This window comes from Gallus gallus, chromosome 12 (assembly GCF_016699485.2).
Source record: "Gallus gallus isolate bGalGal1 chromosome 12, bGalGal1.mat.broiler.GRCg7b, whole genome shotgun sequence".
Taxonomy (NCBI): domain Eukaryota; kingdom Metazoa; phylum Chordata; class Aves; order Galliformes; family Phasianidae; genus Gallus; species Gallus gallus.
The window spans coordinates 12037215-12054767 of NC_052543.1; the positions used below are offsets into that span (position 1 = coordinate 12037215).

General features: G+C 52.3%; 1 protein-coding gene across 2 annotated transcripts; it reads right to left on the reverse strand.

Annotated features, from left to right (window-relative positions):
• Positions 1 to 195: 195 nt before the first annotated feature.
• FAM107A (family with sequence similarity 107 member A) lies at positions 196 to 16841 on the reverse strand. Of its 2 annotated transcripts, XM_004944645.5 has the most exons (5): positions 16688 to 16841; positions 11146 to 11209; positions 5172 to 5346; positions 3457 to 3613; positions 196 to 3022 (listed from the first exon to the last, which is right to left on the reverse strand). In XM_004944645.5, the coding sequence occupies exons 1-5, from the start codon at positions 16709 to 16711 to the stop codon at positions 2915 to 2917; spliced, it is 528 nt and encodes a 175-aa protein (XP_004944702.1). In that variant the 5' UTR covers positions 16712 to 16841; the 3' UTR covers positions 196 to 2914. The 2 variants fall into 2 exon arrangements, with proteins under 2 accessions (XP_004944702.1, XP_425164.4); XM_425164.6 differs by lacking the exons at positions 11146 to 11209; positions 16688 to 16841 and adding an exon at positions 10149 to 10526.
• Between the last annotated feature and the right edge of the window lie 712 nt (positions 16842 to 17553).

Here is a 17553-nt window from a genome sequence, read left to right on the forward strand (position 1 = left end):
CATTAGGAACAATTTCTTCTCCAGAAGAGTGGCAATGCATTGGCACAGGCTGCCTGGGGAGCAATGGGTTCATCATCCCTGGAGGTGATAAAGGATATAGACATGGCACTGAGGGTCGTGGTTGTGAGCGTGGGGGGTGGGCTGATGGTTTGTTTCTTCAGAAGTGTCCGCGTTAAGCAGTGCGAGCAGTGACAGTTAACAGTAGTGCACAACATGCGTTTATATATATGTATGAACACCAACACAATAGAAACTATACACCACGTAGGCAACATACACAGTGCAAAAAATTGTCTTCTGTCAATATTACGATTGTCTGCATCTTCCGCATACACCATGTTTATTTAGGAGTGTGTTCCAGGGACACAGGGGCTTAGGCCCCACAGTCAGGAATTCATTTAAAAGGAAAGGATGCACGAAGATATCCCAAAATCTCTTGCTGGGAGTGTCCACTGGTGTTTTTGGGGCCTGCAGTGTTGGGTCGTGCCCCCTCTGCTCTGCCTGTTTTGGACTCTGTTGTTTCTCCGCATCTGAAAGGATTTCTTTGGGCTCTGTTAGCATACCGTGTGCTAGCACAGTGCTATTTGGCCACCCTTTCCCTTCTGGACACCTGATGCCACTCCGCAATCCCACACTGCAATCCCACACTGCAGCCCCTCTGCATGCTTGGTGGACACCAGGTGAAAGGAAGACACCTCGATTTTTTTCAGATAATACCAAATATTCCAGAAGATAACAGCCAAATGTTCTTCACCTGCACTGAGCGCTCAGCTTCCTACCCAAGGACTTGTGTAAGTGCCCCTGTCCCAGGCAAGGAGCGCCGATAGCGCTGATTTCACCGGTGCATATGGAGTGACAGATTGTCTCTTCTGGAGTGCATTTCCATCTGTGGCAAAATTACAAATTAATTTGCTTAACTTTTTTGGAGCTCTTTGATCAAGGTTACTTGATGTGTGTCATAACTGCTCACAAAAACTGCTCGGTAAATTTGGATTTGTTACTGAAACTGATAATCGATGGAGTATTATAAAGCATTCTGTACAGCTCTGTACAAGCATCCTTAGCAAAACATCTTTCTCTTAGAGAAATTTGGCTTTTTTTTGCTGCCTGAATAAATGCTCAATACTGCTTCTCCCTCATGGTTTTAATTACAGGCTATATGAAAAGCTTCACAGTGGGAAAAGATGTAACAAATCCTGTCAGATCTTGTTTGACCCATAGGGATCATGTGCACTGGATTTCTGAAACAACAGCCTCTTTAGAATAAACATGATGGGTGAGAGGCTAAAAGCTGCCACAGGGACAGTGCTGTGACACGGGGCTCTCAAGGACTGAGACCAGGCCAGGGGTTTTGTGATCCAGTGCTGTCCTGAGGCCCCATACCTGTCTTGCTGCTCTCGGTGTGTGATGTGGCTCAGATGCTTTACTTGAGCTGCCAAGCTGAGCAGCATCCTCTGAAATGAAGCACCCTGCTTGGCCAGAGGGACTGGGGAATGGGTTAGTAGTTTCTTGATAAAGATGTGATAAACACTCCCTTTCCCTTAATTCACATATGGATCCACTGAACGTGTGGATGGTGGACACTATTTAACTAGGTATCTCTTTCCCAACTGACCATGCCTGTTAATTCTTGCTATTTAAGAACCAGTGTTTGAAGGCAGTCAGTGAGTTTTGCTGTTGAGGCTTTGTAGCAAGGTGTGAGAAGTGAGAAGCTGGGATCTACCTGAAGGAGCAGTTTTAGCTCTACATGTGGACATCTCAGGGCACGAGTGCCCCATAAATGTGATGTGCTCCATCCATACATGGTGCAAAGGCACCATCTATTTCAGCTTTGCTCTGTCAGCAGCAAGAAGATGTTTACCCTTGTGACATAGCAACCGGAGTGAGGCAGCACTGTCCTCTGGAAGAAGGGATGAGAAGCACTGAGAAGCAGCTTTGCAGCAGTACCTCCATGCCCTGTAGCCTGCAACACGTGCTGGTGCCAGCTGTGACCCCTGCCAACATCCTGACACCAGCATGGCATGACAGGACAGGTTTTGCTGGCCGCTGTAGTGGCACATGTCCAGGGTAAGAGGCTGAGGCTCAGCAGGGAGGCAGGAAGCAGTTCATCTCTGCTCCTCTCTGCCAGATCCACAGCAGCCTGCTGACTGCTCACTGCATGCTTCCACTCATACCCTTGCTGAGCCCCCAGATTCCTGCACGGAGCATTTGCCTCTCACCTGGGGCTTTCATGGGGAGTTCTGTGTATTTTCTGCCTAAGCATGGAACAGGGCAAACAGCTCAATAGCTATTTACAAGCAGATTTGAAGTGCAGCTTAAAGATGCTCATGAAGAACAAGTGGCACCTGGCCTTCCAATGTTGAGCTGGTGTGGGCACTCAGGGGTTGATTTTTCTTGCAGTGTGATGGCACTGTCTGTCTTGTGTGGTGCTGCACTGCCAGTAACCCTTGGGCTGTTCCCAGTGATACGTAGATTGTCCCTTTAGTCACCATGCTGGTTTGCCAGGAGACTTCCAGAGCTGCAGCCGCCTTCCTGCTGCCCTGCTTGGTGAGCCCACCTCCAGGGGATGCGGGTCCCCCAGGCTGTGGCAATGCCCGTCCCTCTTCTGACTGCCCTGGCTCACACCTTGGCTGCATCACGAGGGTTAACCAGGAGTTAGCTGGAGGTTAGTGTGCTCCCACAAGTGGGGAGGAAAGGGACATCACTTCGCTCTGCACCACCTCGTGTGAGGACCTCTTCAGTGAGTACTGCACCTTTTCGATCGTGAGACCTTCCTGGGATGGGAAAACCTTTTTTGTGCCTTCTACTGGAGCAAGTGTTAATGACATGAGTAGCCCCAAAGATGTGGCTGTGAGTGTCCACCATGTACAAAGACATCAGCCTTGGTAGGATACCCGCTGGGTTTTGGGAGAAGCTACGCTGCTTTCTCTTCCCCAGTCACCGTTGATGTCCTTCTCAGATTTTCTTTGACTTTAATGAATTCTGGTGCATGGTCTTCCTGCTTCTCCTGCTCTTTCTCCAGCTGTAATAAAGAGGAGTCATCGTTATCTGTACATTCTAGAGAACAAAAGTGCATTATCTACCTTAAAACCCTGGGTTTGTTCTTGCTGCGTGCCTAGTTACTATTGCCCAGAACTGAATAATTTTGTGCTGCACGTTGGTGCTCTCTTTTTCCAAAGCTGTGTTCACCATCAGTCTCTTTTCCAGGTACACCAGCACACTTGGTTTTCTACCCAGGGAGCAGCATCTCCACTAGGCAAGCAGGGGTTGCTTTATCTGAAGAGCAGTTTAATTGCCAGGATGAGGCAATGCAGCTGTGTGGGATGGTAGAGAGGGATGTACCTGGCTCCCATTTTATGGAGGGATGCCAACACTATTCCTTGAGTGGAACCTCAGCCACCCATCTGCAGACCTTTGGTTAGAACAACACAGGAGTGGCTGACAGCCTGATCCTACCTGATCCAGCCTCTGGTGCCTTTTCAGTAGCTCTTTTTCAAAGGGAGACTGCAACTTCTTGGCCTCTTCCTCTTCCTTCTTCTGCCTGAGGACCTGATTTCGCCGTCGGTGCTCAAGCACCCTCTGCAACTCCGGCTTGCTGTCTACACTCAAGCCTCTGTGGACCAAAAGCAGACAAATGAGGAGCTGCTCACCCACCATCTCCCTGCCTGCCTGCCTGGCAGCCCCCAGAGCTTCCATCCCAAATGCTGCCACACTGAGATGCTGTGCCTTTCTGTGCAGAAAGGGAAATGGGCCGTCCTTTGTGACGTCCTTTGTGTCATTTGTGTGGGTGACAGCTCCAGTGGCACTGAGGGAATTTATAATAATGAAGATTTTTTTTCCACCAGCAGGGGTAGTCATTGAACTGCAGTAATTGTCCTGGCAGTTCTGCTTGCTCCAGAGCTGAGGGTTTGCGATCCCTGCTGTGCCTCAGTTTAAGCACTGTTGTTTATCTCCTGCAGTTGACCCCAGCCACCTTCCTACCTGCTTCTAGCCCCTAAATACATGTATGTGGCTGTGCACATCAACAGACCTTTGCTGACTTCTGGGCAGACTTCATTACAGCCACAGTTTTGTCTTGCTGTTATGAAGCAGAGACCAAGGCAGCTTTCAAATAGGTTATCTTCTGCAATAGCAACTGGGACGTAAATAATTTTGGAAGAAGTCACAGAAGTAGTTGGCTGAAGTCGTGTTTTTGAGGAGGAGCTGAAGATCGCATAGCTGCCACCAGAGCCTGACCTCCCCTGGCCCGGGCTGAACACTCACTGGAGTCAGCAGGCTGAGGGTATTGGAAATCCCAGGGAAATATTTGCAGGAGAGGTGTTGTAACACGAGGGTTTCTGTGGCAGACAGGCCCAGGGCTTGACAGAAGGTAAGCCTGCCGTGGCTTGCTGGAGAGTTTGCAGTGTTGCCTTTGAATTTGTTACTGCTCCTGGATTTAATCAGCCTGCCCTGTTAGTGCCCAGAGGTGTTGACTAAGATAAAGTTTTGTTGCACAAGCTGCTGATGTGGATCGCTTTCTGCTTCTGCCTAAGGGAGAAAGCAGAAATGGGAGCAAGCACGGATCCTCCCCTCAGTATGAACATACAGCAAACAGGAAAGCTGCCGGCTTTGCTGGTGACTTAGGGTTGTGTAGAGATGCTGCTCCTCCTTCCCTCTGGGAGCACTGTGCCAACTTGCTGGCTGCCCTAAACCTGCTCAGGAGATGATAGCATCGGTTGTGCCAGGAGATCCTGGCCAAGGATGCTTTAACCAGGCTGTGTTACAGCGTTTTAGGAATACCTGCCTGGTTCAGATGACTGCGTCAGTGCTGGAAAATGGCCTGGGCACAGTCCCTGTAATTCTCCTGCTTCTGGGCAGTGCCAGTACTGAGCAATGAACCCTACTGGCAGGGTTGTTGGCTGAATTAGAGCCTGTGTCTGACCCTCATGATGGGCACAGTCATTTTGAACAGAGGCTCCGCTCCTTTTGGATTAGAGGTCAAAGTGTGGCTGTGTCAGAGTGTTTTTTTAGGCCATTTTGAAAATGTTTGAAAATAAATGATCTGTCGCATCAGAGAAGAGTGTTTTGGTGGGTTGTACCCCATGTCTGCGTGCAAGTGGCAGGGTTTATCCCTCCCTCCAACCACAGGTGGTGCTGGTGCTGGGCTCTGCACTGCTGTGACCTCCCCTCACCTCTTGTGGTTCATCAGCAGCTCTCGATGCAGCTCCTGGTGGCTCTTGGAGGCTTTGACAGGGTTGAGAAGCTTTTTAGGTTTGATCAGGTCTGGGTTCCCATCTATGTAGTCCGGGTGAGTCAGGATGCTCGCACTGTCAGAGTGCTCCTGCTGTATTTCTGTGTACATCGACGCTGTAAGACAAGAGAGGTGTTGGCGGTGGGGTGCACCCATGGGAGCCCACCTGTGCTCTGCTCCCTGGGTGAGAGCAGCTGTGCTTGGTGCACCTTTAGCAAATACTCCCTTTGGAGAGACACGTATTAATTAGATCACTTCTAAATGACTTGCCAGCCACTTGCTTCAGTGGCTGCAGCGGTTGGTGCCAAGGACTAATTAATGTAAGATCAGCTGAGCTGGAGCTGACAGCAGGCACAGGGCTGGAGCTGCAGGACTTGGGGGTCCTGGGAAGTGCTGCTGTGGCTGACACCTCTCATCAGCATTGGGTTTTGCTGATGTTCTGCTGCCCTCAAAGTCAGGATCCATCCCAGTGCCAAGGAAAGTGTAATTCACATGTGCAGCCCAGAATCACACTGTAATAATTTGTGTGTTCTGGATGTAAGAACAAGGGCCCACTCTTTTCTAAGCGGTGGCAGGTTGGATGTCAGGCAAACTGCAGGGCATGCTCACTGCTGGCATTTCCCCAGTGCTCCACATCTCACCTTTACAAAAAAAGCCCACACAAAAGGAGTGCCAAGCACAAATCTTAAGACAAGATGCACGCTGCGGGCTGTGCTTTAAGTGCAGAGTGCAGTCGTGCTGGCTGCAATTATGCCAGTGCATGGCCTCATCAGGGACTGGGAAGAGCCATTCATTCCTGAGGACTCACTCAGTGAATTTGGGAGTTCAGTCGCAAGAACAAAAAGTACCAGCAAAAGAGTGTAGGCAGCTCCAAGTGCTCTGTTATTACAGTATTTTGGGGTACCTAATGGGAAGGTGTACGGGTTGATGGAGCAGCAAGGAAAACAGCTTTTGTTCAGTAATGCTGTCTCCCTCTCTTATCGCAGCCTCACGTACAAAAGGAATAAAATCCTTTTAAAAGAGAAATCAATAAAATAAAAAAAGCAAGTGAAAGCAGGCTAGGTCATTCTTTCATAGGCAGTAAGTACTCTGCGAATGTAAAGTGGATTGCAATCAAACAGAATTGTGTAAGAAATCATACTGCTGAAGAAATGATTCAGTATCAAACAACTTCTCATTGAATGTTAATGTGGGCAGTGCCCTGCTGCTCTGGGAACAAAGGAAAACAGATTGGAGCCCGTTAAGAGTGTAATTGGGGTGAATAGTTCGGTACATATTCAAAGGGCGTGGGGAAGCTGGAAGCAGAAGTTTCCTGTGCCGGGTTGTTTTCCTCCAGGATGGCAGGTGCTGTTGGTGGGGGAAGGAGCTGAGCGCTGAGGCTGCATCTCGCCCTGCTTGTGGGGTGCGTGGGGTGAAGGCAGCGTGGTTCCATGGCTGATTGCTGCTCAGTGAAAGCTGCTTTTGGAACAGTGGGAAGTGCATCGGGTGTTCACTGGGGTAACGCTGCTGGAGTCCGTAATTCTGCTTTGTCCCTTTTCTGGGGGTCTTGTTTTCCAAGGGAAAAGAGGTGAGCAAAAGGCAAGAAAGGAAGGTACAAAAGCAAAGGGTTGTTTTGGTGTTGGTGAAATGGGTGAGCTCCCCTTTCCCATGGCAAAGCTGAGGCTTTATTCTGCAAACAAAAAAAGGAACTTCAAAGAGTGCCGGGTGCTTTCAGCAGGAGCACTGCTGGCTGGCTGTGCTGCAGGAGGTGATGGGGAAGGAACCTCAAACCTCTCGATAGGAACCCCACTTTAAATCTTCACAAGACATTCGTGTGGAGCAATTCAAGGAATGTCTGCATTTGCATTGAGGGTAAAAAGAAAAATGAGGCCCGGAGCACTGCTCGGGGTTGTGCTGGGAGTAAGGATGGGGCATCCTTCCTGCTACAGGCTGGCAGAGAGGGACCCTGGGCAAAATGCTTCTCTCGCAGTAGATCTGTCATCTTCAAGACACGGTGTAATTCATGCCCATGTACAGGGAGACAGACTGCTATCAGGCTGCGTTTTGTCATTATTTATAGTGCCGGCAGTGTAAATCAGGGCAGGTCTCAGCGGAGGATTTACAGCAGGATGTCTGGTTTTGCATGATTCGGCCATAGATCAATGAACAAGCGTCAGCTCCAGCACCTCCTGGGCCACCGCCATAAATCAGCCATAGGTGCCAGGCAGTTTTATATTGTTCTTGGCAAGATATAAACAAAAAAATGCATGTGCGTTCTGACACCCTCAGCTGTACTCGGAAAGAAAGTGTGACCTTTCAGACGGATATGCTTTGGACTGTTGCTTTTCAGAAGTAGTCGTGTTTGCTTCAACACATTCAGCCTTTTGCTTGCTCTTAAACATTTTCCCTCTGCGTGTTTCTAGAAGCCCGAGGCTCTCCAGGAAAGCTGCATTTCCGTGTGACTTCTGTGTATGCACAGAGCAGGAGTGCCTGGACCAGAGGGCTGAGGCTGCTGGTGGATATTGGGATGAGCTCCCTGCCTTCCTCTGCCCCGTGGGAAACCCCTCTGGAGGGGCTCAGCTCTCCGGGGTGCTGGAGACCTACTGCCCCCTCCCTGGCACAGGGCTGCCTGGAGGAGAAAAATGACTTTGTAATAGCTTGGTCTGCTCTGACTTCAAGCAAAGCTCAAATTCCTGGAAATCCCTATAAATCCTGGGGGACTTCTGGTAAAATCGCAAGTCTGCAATCCTAGCCCAAATTGCTCAGCCCCAATCTTTTGAGAAGAAGAAAATCAGTTTTGGAATGACATTAAATGCCTTGGGGCTCCAGGAGGTGCCCTCTGCAGAGCGTTTATGTTGAGTTTCACAACTTTGTCCCTGCACACAGGGCTGTCCCTCCGCACGGCGGCCACGCAGCCTGCACTGCTCCCATTGCTGGGATGAAAATAATCCCAGGAATGCTGTAAGGGGATTAGAGGGCCGGGCAGGCAGGTAAGCGGGGTGCCGCTCTGGCTGCCCAGCTCCAGCTGCCCTTCCTTTGGGGAAAGCGCTAAAGGGGTCAGAAGGAAAATGGAGTGTTTTCAGTTGAAGTGTTGGCAGACTTTTATTTCTGCTGAGAACTGATTTCCCAACAGGAGCATCTGGGGAGAGGTTTTTCAGTAACTGCAGGAAATGATCCAACTGCTCTTGTTAAAAATATTTTATGGGAGTCCCTTTCTGGGCAGAGAATGAAACCTCCATGAAATATCATCCATGTACAAATGGACGGAGGGCTTTGCTCTGGGAATGGCAGCCGGGGTCAGAGGGGCACTGCTCGTAATTGTATGTAAGCTGGTGCTTGGGGGGAGAGATGACACAGGGGAGAATCACAGAATCATAGAATCATAGAACCATTAAGGTTGGAGAAGACCACTAAGATCACCAAGTCCAACCACCAACCCACCCCCACCATGCCCATAACCACATCCCCCAGTGCCACATCTCCACGGTCCTTGGACACCTCCAGGGATGGTGACTCCGCCACTCCCTGGGCAGCTGTGCCACTGCATCACCACTCTTTCTGAGAAGAAATTGTTCCCAATACCCAACCAAAATGCAGACTTACAGCTCACAGCCCTGGCTCTGAGTTTGTCAGGACACTGAGTTGAGGCTTTGTGGGCAGAAGTGGCCACTGGGAGAAGAGCCTCTGGTTTCTGAGTGCCTGGTGTTTGTTTGTGAATACATATTTTCAGGGAAGCAGCAGATTAACAGCGGGCTGCTGAACAGAGCTGGGCACACACATCTCACAGAGAAGGAGACTGCAAGCCACCGCACTTAACACAGGTTGCCCAAGCAGGTTTAAAGCTACTTGCGCAAGTAATCAGAGCTGTGCAGTAATGTGAGTTTAGAGGCCTCATCTCACCTGAAATCAGTGTTTTTTTTTTAAATGAAACTCCAAACCAAACTTTCTCAGCATCCCTCCATCGTGCTGCATCAGCAGCTCAGCAGCGCTGTGTCCCAGGGCCCTGGCATGCTCCTTTTGCTTGTCACCGGACAGCCGCGTCATCGATCAGTGATACGCGTGGTCCGGAATGGAAGCAAAGAGCCTTTGTCTGCTTTTAATCTAGGGTTTTCAATAATTAAGCAGGCCGAATTCTGGTATTTATAATGCAATGAGGCAAATGTAATTTGATGTGGCCGCTGTGGGAAACGTGTCCCAGCCGTGGGGTTGCTCCTCGGAGCAGTGGGCACCAGAAGTCAGAAATAAACCTCGTGGGGTCGTGGGGTCAGAAAGGGAAAGAACCACAGTGGTGCCTGCATGTCTCTGCCCTGCCCTCTCCTCTAGCTGAGGGTTGGCATGTTGGTTAATGATTTCATTTAATCACCTTGGACTGTGATAAGCAAGGTGCTGGGGCCGGGATCTCGCTGTTAACAATTACCAGGGACGCCCGCCCTCTGAGCAGCGTGTGGAGCAACTCGATTCGTTTTGTTAAGCAGTGACAGATGCTCAGCAGTCCTTGCTAATCGCAAACTTATTTTTAATATATCATCAAATATTTGCTGTGTGCCTTTCCCTATGTGGAGACACGCATCAATCATTAATGAATGTTTTAAGGTAGCTCAAAGGGATTTTCTGGAATGCAGAGAAAATCGTTTCCCATTGAGCTGCAGTTACACCAGCAGTACCCCGTCCCACCTAACTCCTCTGTGAGAAGAACATCAAATTATGCCATGCATTGGTTTAGGGAATATCTTGTGGGATATGGGTCTGTTTTCTGGGCAGCACTGAAGTGCTACAGAAACCTAATATATCCCAAACGAAACTTAAAGCAGGGTCTAGAGACACCTGTGCACAAATAGGGGTGCGGTGCAGAACCCCATGGGGCTCAGCAGCCCCTGCCCAAGGCAGGGAGGGGACTTGGGGACGTGGGGACACGAGGATGTGGGGGCCCTGTGCTTACCTGATTTCCGCAGTGTGCCCCTGGGGAGCTCAGCGGCCCCGTGCTGCCCCGTGTCCCATGACATGGGGCCAGGCGGCTGCTTCTGCCTTCTGTGTTCGCTCTGCTGGCCTTTGGGTCTGTGAGGCTCCCCAGCTCTTGCCTGGTCTCTCCGGTGGGGCGAGGACGGAGGCTCACATGGATGCCACCTCCCTGCCGCCCCACGGGGACCCCACAGACCCCAGGAGCTGCTCCCTTTGCTCTTCACTGCTGGCTGATGTTTCCCCAGAAAATCAACAAGCCGGTGGGTTTTCTCACCCCCGCAAAGAGAAGAGCTCTGGGTGTGCACAGCCACTGAGGGGTTGTGCCACTGCTCCACGGAGGGCGATTTCTCCCGAGTGTGCCTTAAACCACGCTCCCAGAGAAATCAGATCGGCCCAGAGGAAGCCGCACGCCCACTCTCTTTAGCAAAGCACTGCAACAGCAAAGCCCGGCACCAGGGCAACCGCTCGTGTTATCGTGATCGTTCCGGCACGTTGCGACACCACTGCGCCAGCACCACGCTGTCCTGGGGGCAAGGGCACGGGGGGAGTGCAGGGTGGGAGCAGCCTGGCCCTGTGCCCAGGGGCTGTCCTGGCACTGGAGGATGCGGAGATGGAGAAGGGAGAGGAGTAGAAGTGGCCCAGCAGCCCCTTTGGGCTCTTGGTGAGTGCTGGTTCTGCCCATTGCCCCATGCCAGGCTTGCAGATGCTCACTGGTCCTGGGAGGTGAGCAGGGATGGGGTAAAGCCATTTCCATCCAGACAGAAGGGATAAGGAAAGTGGGGGCACTGCCGGTTGTGGTGAAGGATGCCCCCAACCCCATGAGGAAAGAGGCCAGGGTCCTCATTCCCTCATTTCCACCTCTCCACGTTTTGCTCCTCTCCGTGCCCTAGTGCTGTCCCCAGTCCCAGCTGTGTTTTCCAGCCAAGGGCTTGGTGATGCTGGATTCCTCCCCACTCACCCTGCAGATCCTCACTCACCTGAACTGCCACTTGTGGGCCTCCTGCTGCTGCCAGCACACCGGGGCTGGAGGGAATATTCCTTCTGGAAGAGAAGAGAAGAGGGAATAGGCAAGGACTGTGCAGGTATTGCCCTATAACAGAGGGTGAGATGGAGAGCTGGTGGCTCCGGCACCTCTGACATCACTCCAGCACCTCTCTGACACGGCTCCAGCATGCTGCCCAACAGCCATGGTGCTCAGTGCCATGCCAGGCTTTAAATCATGAAGTGCTCAGCTCCCCTGGCCCTGCTGGGCTGTGTTGCTATTAAATCTCCACTCCCAGCCCTGGGTGGGAGGGAGCACCACTGCCAGCTTTGCTCAGGTTCCCAACCCCGGACAAATGCAATGGGGACTGTGTTAGTGACCAACTCAAGGCAATTAGTGGGTTTGAATGCAGTAAAGCAATATAAATAGTAGGTAGTCTCACTTTGTATTTTATTGGTCTGTTACTCCCCATATTTCAGTGCATCGCCCCTGACATTAGGGACGTTAGTGGGCACAGTGCTAATGGGTTGATAGGTGGTCCAGATGATCTCAATGGTCTTCTCCAAACTTCATGATTCTATGATCTGTGACTCCAGTGCATGTCAAAGAGCTCCTGCAACAACTTATGGAGGCATTTTGTCAGGTGTAGGCTGCCTAAAACTTCTGGCTCTAGGCAGGAATCCTGCTCTCCAGCTCCAGATCCTGCAGCTTGAGGCCACCAATCCTGAACAAACTATTGATCAGTGCTCCTGCGAGTGGGTGCTCTGATAGCTGGATGGATGGTGATTTGGGATCGTGTTTTTGCTGTGCTGAAAGCAGTTAGAGAAAAGAACCATCATCTGGGAAAGGGAGTGGAGGATGGCTTCAGACATGCTAAGATGGATACAAGTGCCATTAATGTGCAGCACCACAGCATTGATCTTGCACAGTAACCAAAGTCTGATCTAATGAATGAGGCAAGAAATTGCTACAGTCAGATGGTGGCAATAAAGAGGTATTAGCATGGATGAAACGCCACCCAGACTGAGAACTGATCTGAGTCTGCCCTGAAGAAGCAACAGCAGGGCTGGAGGTTGCCCAACTCGTGGGTCAGGGTGCTCAGAGCTTGGCCACAAGCTGCAACCTGGTGAGTTACAGCCAACACATCTGTTGATTGAGCTATTGCTCAGCCCAGAGGCTTTGAAGGAAGTTGTGATGACCTGCAACTTGCTGCCAGATCAAAGCCAGCACTTTGTATGTGATGAAGCCACAGTACGTGAGATTTGGAGGTTATCCACATTGCATCTTACAGCTTCATTCTATAAACCCCCAACACCTCTGCTCACTGCTCACAGTGCTCCATGTGGAAATGTCTCTGATACGCTCCTGGACACAGAGGTTGTGTAAGCTGTTGCCCAAATCTCATGGATTATTGCTGAATTCTGCTCTATCTGTGCTCATTTGCAGCAGCTGGGAGTGATCCAGACCTTGGTGAAATCATCCACTGGAAGAAACTTCTGAGGATTAGTGAGACTTTTTCCCATCTGTGATGTAAACGCACAGCAATCTGCTGGGCTGATTGTTTGCTGCAATCCCTGCCAAGCTGGCGCACATGCTCGCCGAGATGATCCCACTTGCTTTTTAAGGAGAAACACAGAGAAAATGGGCAAAGCATCCCAACGTAGCGTGGCTTCTGCCTCCCATTGGCTGTGGTTTGGGCTCTTCTGTCTCATAGTGATGCTCAGTAAGGAGTTTGGCTCTGCACATTCTCTGCCCACCTCACAGCAGCACAGCGCTGTTTTGCAGTTGGGAGCAGCTGTGGCATCGTGCAGAGGGATGGGGCTGCCATGCAGGGTCCCCATGCTGCAGCCTGACAACCCCTCATAGGGACCCAGTGTTGCTTCAGGGGGGTGCAGGATGCAGGAGTGACGTGGGACAGCCCGAACACTAACCCTGCTCCCTTCTCCAGGAGGTCACATACCTGCCTGCAAGTGCTTGGGTTCACCACCCTGAGCTTGTGTTACTCCTTGTCCCTGCCCATGGTCATTCTCACTATCATGTTGCAAAAGGCTTTAAGAAAGATTGAATTCTTGGTGTTATGTTTCATTCTTGTTGTTTCAGCCTCCATAAATCTGCAGCATTTCTTAGGCTGGAGGCAAGCGGCCGCCTCAGGGGTGCCAGGCACTCTCAGCCCATGGCTTTGGGCATGCAGGAGGGGGCTGGGCTGTGTCCTGCTGTGCCCGTGCAGCTCCAGGGGCACGCTGGGCTGGTGGCTTGTTGAGTCAAGTGGAAAATTGTGAATGCTTCATGTAGTGCTTTTATTCATAAAGTTGTCTTTTATTCATAAAGACACCATTTGACATGGATGAGTGCCGCGCTGACCTCTGCGTGGCTTTGTCACAAACACCGCTGGCGGTCGGGTGGCAAATGCAGCCCTCCTGCAGGGTGGGATGGGGAATGGGGACCGACTTCATGCACTGCTCGGAGCAAAGGGCAGTGCTGCTGATGGGCGGAGCCCAGTTCTCACCCTGCACTATGTTGGCAATACCAGCTTCACCCACCCAAGCGTTGTTAGCAGCGGGTGGGTGGTTGCAATGGGTGAGCCATGATTTTAACCTGTCTCAGGAGCTTGTTCCCACCCGGCGCTGTAGGGCTGGTAGTGCTGATGCTATTTCTGCTATTTCTAGGGATGCCGCTGCCTGCATGGGAAGAGCATCACTCAGTGGCACAAAGGGCTCTGGCAGCTGCGGAACAAATTGCTGTCATGCTGCAGAGAGACCATTAAGGAACGCTGAAGGGCCTTGAAGGATGAGCTTTGCAGAAAGTGAGGCTTGTGGCACATGAGTGATAGGGACAGCATTTATTCCATGCACTGTGCTGACAGCCTGGGAGCTCAGTGTCACATGCAGAGACTGCGTGAGAATAGGGAAAATGGAGTTTATAAGGATCAGGGCAGGAGGGAAAGGGCTGCAGGGGAGGATGTTTGGCTGCAAATGGAGGAGGCAGCAGAGAGGTGAAGCATCCCCACTAGGACAGGGGTTTTGTGAAGGCAGCAGGTGCATTGGAGTGAACCCCTGGAGCAGAGGGCAGCAGCAAAGCAGCGAAGCTTTTAATTGCATTAGTTCATTTCTATCTGGGGACCGCTGAGCCATCCCCAACCTGGCAGCTGCTGCATGGCCATGCAGTGATCTCCACACTCTCCCTACAGGTGCATCAAGCACAGTGCTTCAGGACACGGTAGCACTGTGGATCCCAATTGCCATTAGGATTTGGATATGCTCCCGGGGCCAGTGCCACAAAACCATGTTGTGGGGCTGCTGCTCCAGCCTCGTGTGATCGGTGTCACCGTGCCAGGATGGCACCATGCTGGCCCTGCTGTGGTCATTTCCTCCATGTGCTCTGCAGCCCTGGCATGGAGCAGCCCTTTCCCTTCCCACTGCCTCTCTTCTGCCAGCCGCAGACACAGTGCCTCTTGTTTGCTTTATTTCACCCTGCACTTTCCAATATAAGGGCTTGGGATTTTTGTAGTTGGGATAAGGGTTTCCAAGCTCTTGAATGGCAAGAGCCAGCTTTTTCATCTAGTGGAGCTTTCATCTAACACTATGGACTTTTAAAATCTCCTTTTAACATTGCCCTGGCACTGCACCACTGCTCCCTATCGGATGGGTTCTGCAGATGGTGCTGAGTGCAGTGCCAGCCGTGTGCCCATGGGGTGAGGTTGCTTTGGGTCTCACCTTGGGGCTGGTCACACTGCTCAGCGCTCAGCCCCAGCTGCCTGTCCCTGTCCCATGGAGGAGCTCAGCATGTGCACCAGGTGTTGCTGTGCTGAACACGGGCTGTCCCCAGCACTGGCATGCTGCCTCTTGTTGTTTTCACCCAGCAGCAGAGCAAAGCTCTCATAATCTCAGCTCATCTGACATTAGTGTAAAGTGACACTCTTGGGAATTCGGGGACACAAGAACTTTCCCTGGGGAAACAGCTGCGGTGCAAACCCTGGTGCTGTTTTTGGGAAGGCTGTGCTTGTGTGGTTGTTGGAAGGGTTTGTTCTGGGGGTGTGAGGAGTGGCTGATGCTATGCTGAGCAGTGAGGGTCTGTGAGCAGGGAACCCCGGGCTGGCTCTTGTCCTTGACTTGCAGCACAGGGCTCGGGGCAAAGCCCCATGTCCTGCTGTCAGTACTGATGCCAGAGGTGGTTTATGGGAGCAGCTGCAGCCTTTGAAAGCAGCCATGTCCTTGGAGCCCCGCTGGCAGTCTTTCCAGCCCCTTTTGTTGTGGAGCAGGGCATTGCCTTGCACTCCACATCCCCGCTGCCGACCCTTGGATGCTGCTCTGCTCTGAGACTGGCAGGGGCTCGGCTGAGACTGCTGACAGGCAGCACTGGCGTTCATGTCCCCATGCTCCTCCTGCCCCCATGCTCCCCCAGAGCTGTGCCCGGCAGTGCCCTGTGCTGCTTTCTTGCAGGGGGGAAGCAGAGCTCTGCTGCCCACCCCATGCACCCTCCCCGCCCCTCGGGTAAAGCACTGAGTCGTGAGCCCTGCTGGCACCGCTCTGCTTGGAGAGAGGGAGTGGCAGCAAAGCTGCCCCAGAGCCATCAGGAGGATGGCACGGATGGGTGGGAGCACTGAGTTCTGAGCCAAGGCTGACCTAACGAGCTTATTGCCCCAGCCCTGGTAATGCCGTGCACATGTGCCAAGGCCTGGATGAAGATCAGGTGCCAGTTTTGGGTCACTGGGTGCTGCCTGTGTGGAATTGGGGTCCTAGCCCAGCTCTTTTTTGAGGGATTTTCATTTAAATTTCATTTTAACTTTCTGATGGGGGGGGAAGGAGAGAGCAGAAGTTTGGATTCCTTGAAGCCTTTAGGACACCACAAGCTCCTTGAGGCTGGACAGGGGGAAAGCAGGAGGACCTTCCTGGTATTGCTCCTGACAAATTGAAAACGCTTTCTTAAAGCATGCTGTAATCAGAGTAGCTTTATGCGGGTCAGGAACTCAGACAGCCCTTCTGTTTTTCCTGACCTGCTGGAAGGAGCTGGGAGGGGAGCTGTGGAGGAGCTGACACCAGAGCAGGGCAGCCCGACCGCACGGTGGTGACATAACTCCAGGCAAAGTGACACCCAATGACATCCGCAGCACAGCCACCTCCAGCACCTCCGCGTGGCTCAGGACCCCTCAGCACTGCTCTCTTTAGAGCTCTATGGCCGCTCTCCTAAGGGATGTGCGCATGTCACCCCGTGCTGTGGGGTGGTGGCTCACACCGGCTTCCATCAGCTGGGAGCAAGGAAGTGGTGGTGGGGAGTGGGGACCGAAGCTGGGTGCAAGCTTAGTGCTGGGGCTTGCTCTGCAAGGCTGACGTTTCTCCCCATCCCCTCCTTGCTGTCCCCAGAGGCCCAGCAGGGCCCCAGCACTGAACCCATCAGGTGGCGCTACTTAAGAGCGGCTCAGTCCCACTATAATCCCCTTCTGCTGTCACCACCTGTAGCACACGGTGAGCAAAACAAGCCCCACGTGAACAAACAGCGCCCTCTCCCCAAACCCCCCACTCCGTCCCGCACCCACATACCTTCTTCCCGTGCGCTCCTCCCATTGTTCAGGACTTCGGCTGTGCCCCACTGGCACCGTCCCTGTTATGCCTGTGGGTTCCGGTGGCCGCGCAGCTCCCAGTGCCCCCACTGTCCCCGCGGGGAGAGGCGGGTGAGCTGCAGCCCGTTTGCAGTGGGGCCGGCCGGGAGGGTTCCCTTCTCCTCCCTTCTCCCAGCACGTGGAGAACTCATTTTCTTCGTGCACCTCACGGCTGGCGCGCGCCCAGGCTCTGCCCGGGCACAAAGGCAGCTTTCATGCTGCGGATGCCCGGTTTCTAAGCCGGGCTCCGTATTTTGAGAGGCTGTGGAAGATTACAGTAATTGCACTTGACAGGGCAAGATGTCACAGGACGCGGATTCGCTCGGCCGCGGGGCCCCGGCACCCGGCGGTCCTCGCTTGTGGCATCCTCCCTGGTTTGTTCTCTGGTGACTTGCTGAAATAAATCGGTACCCCAAAACAAGGCAGGACAGCCCCTGAGTCCCGGCTGTGCTGCAGCGCTGGATTTTGCAGATCTGATCCTGTGGATGCCCCGGGGGCTGCAGCCACGGCTCTGGGCAGGGCGTGGGGCTGCATGAGTTGGGAACACGGTACTGCGACTGAGTGTGCGCACCCAGGTAGGCACTGTCTGCATCTCTGCACCTTCCGAAACAGTGGGGAGATGGAAAAACAACCTCATGTGGGGTTTGCTGCCCCTGCAGCCATCGCCCTTAATAAGCAAATTAAATTTGCTAAATAATCGTGGCACTTAAAGCCGTGTTTATGACTCCCAGTAAACTGTGGGATTTTTGATTTATTTTTCAGTCTGCAGTAACGTGGGGAGGAAGGGCTCTTCGGAGCTCTGCCTGC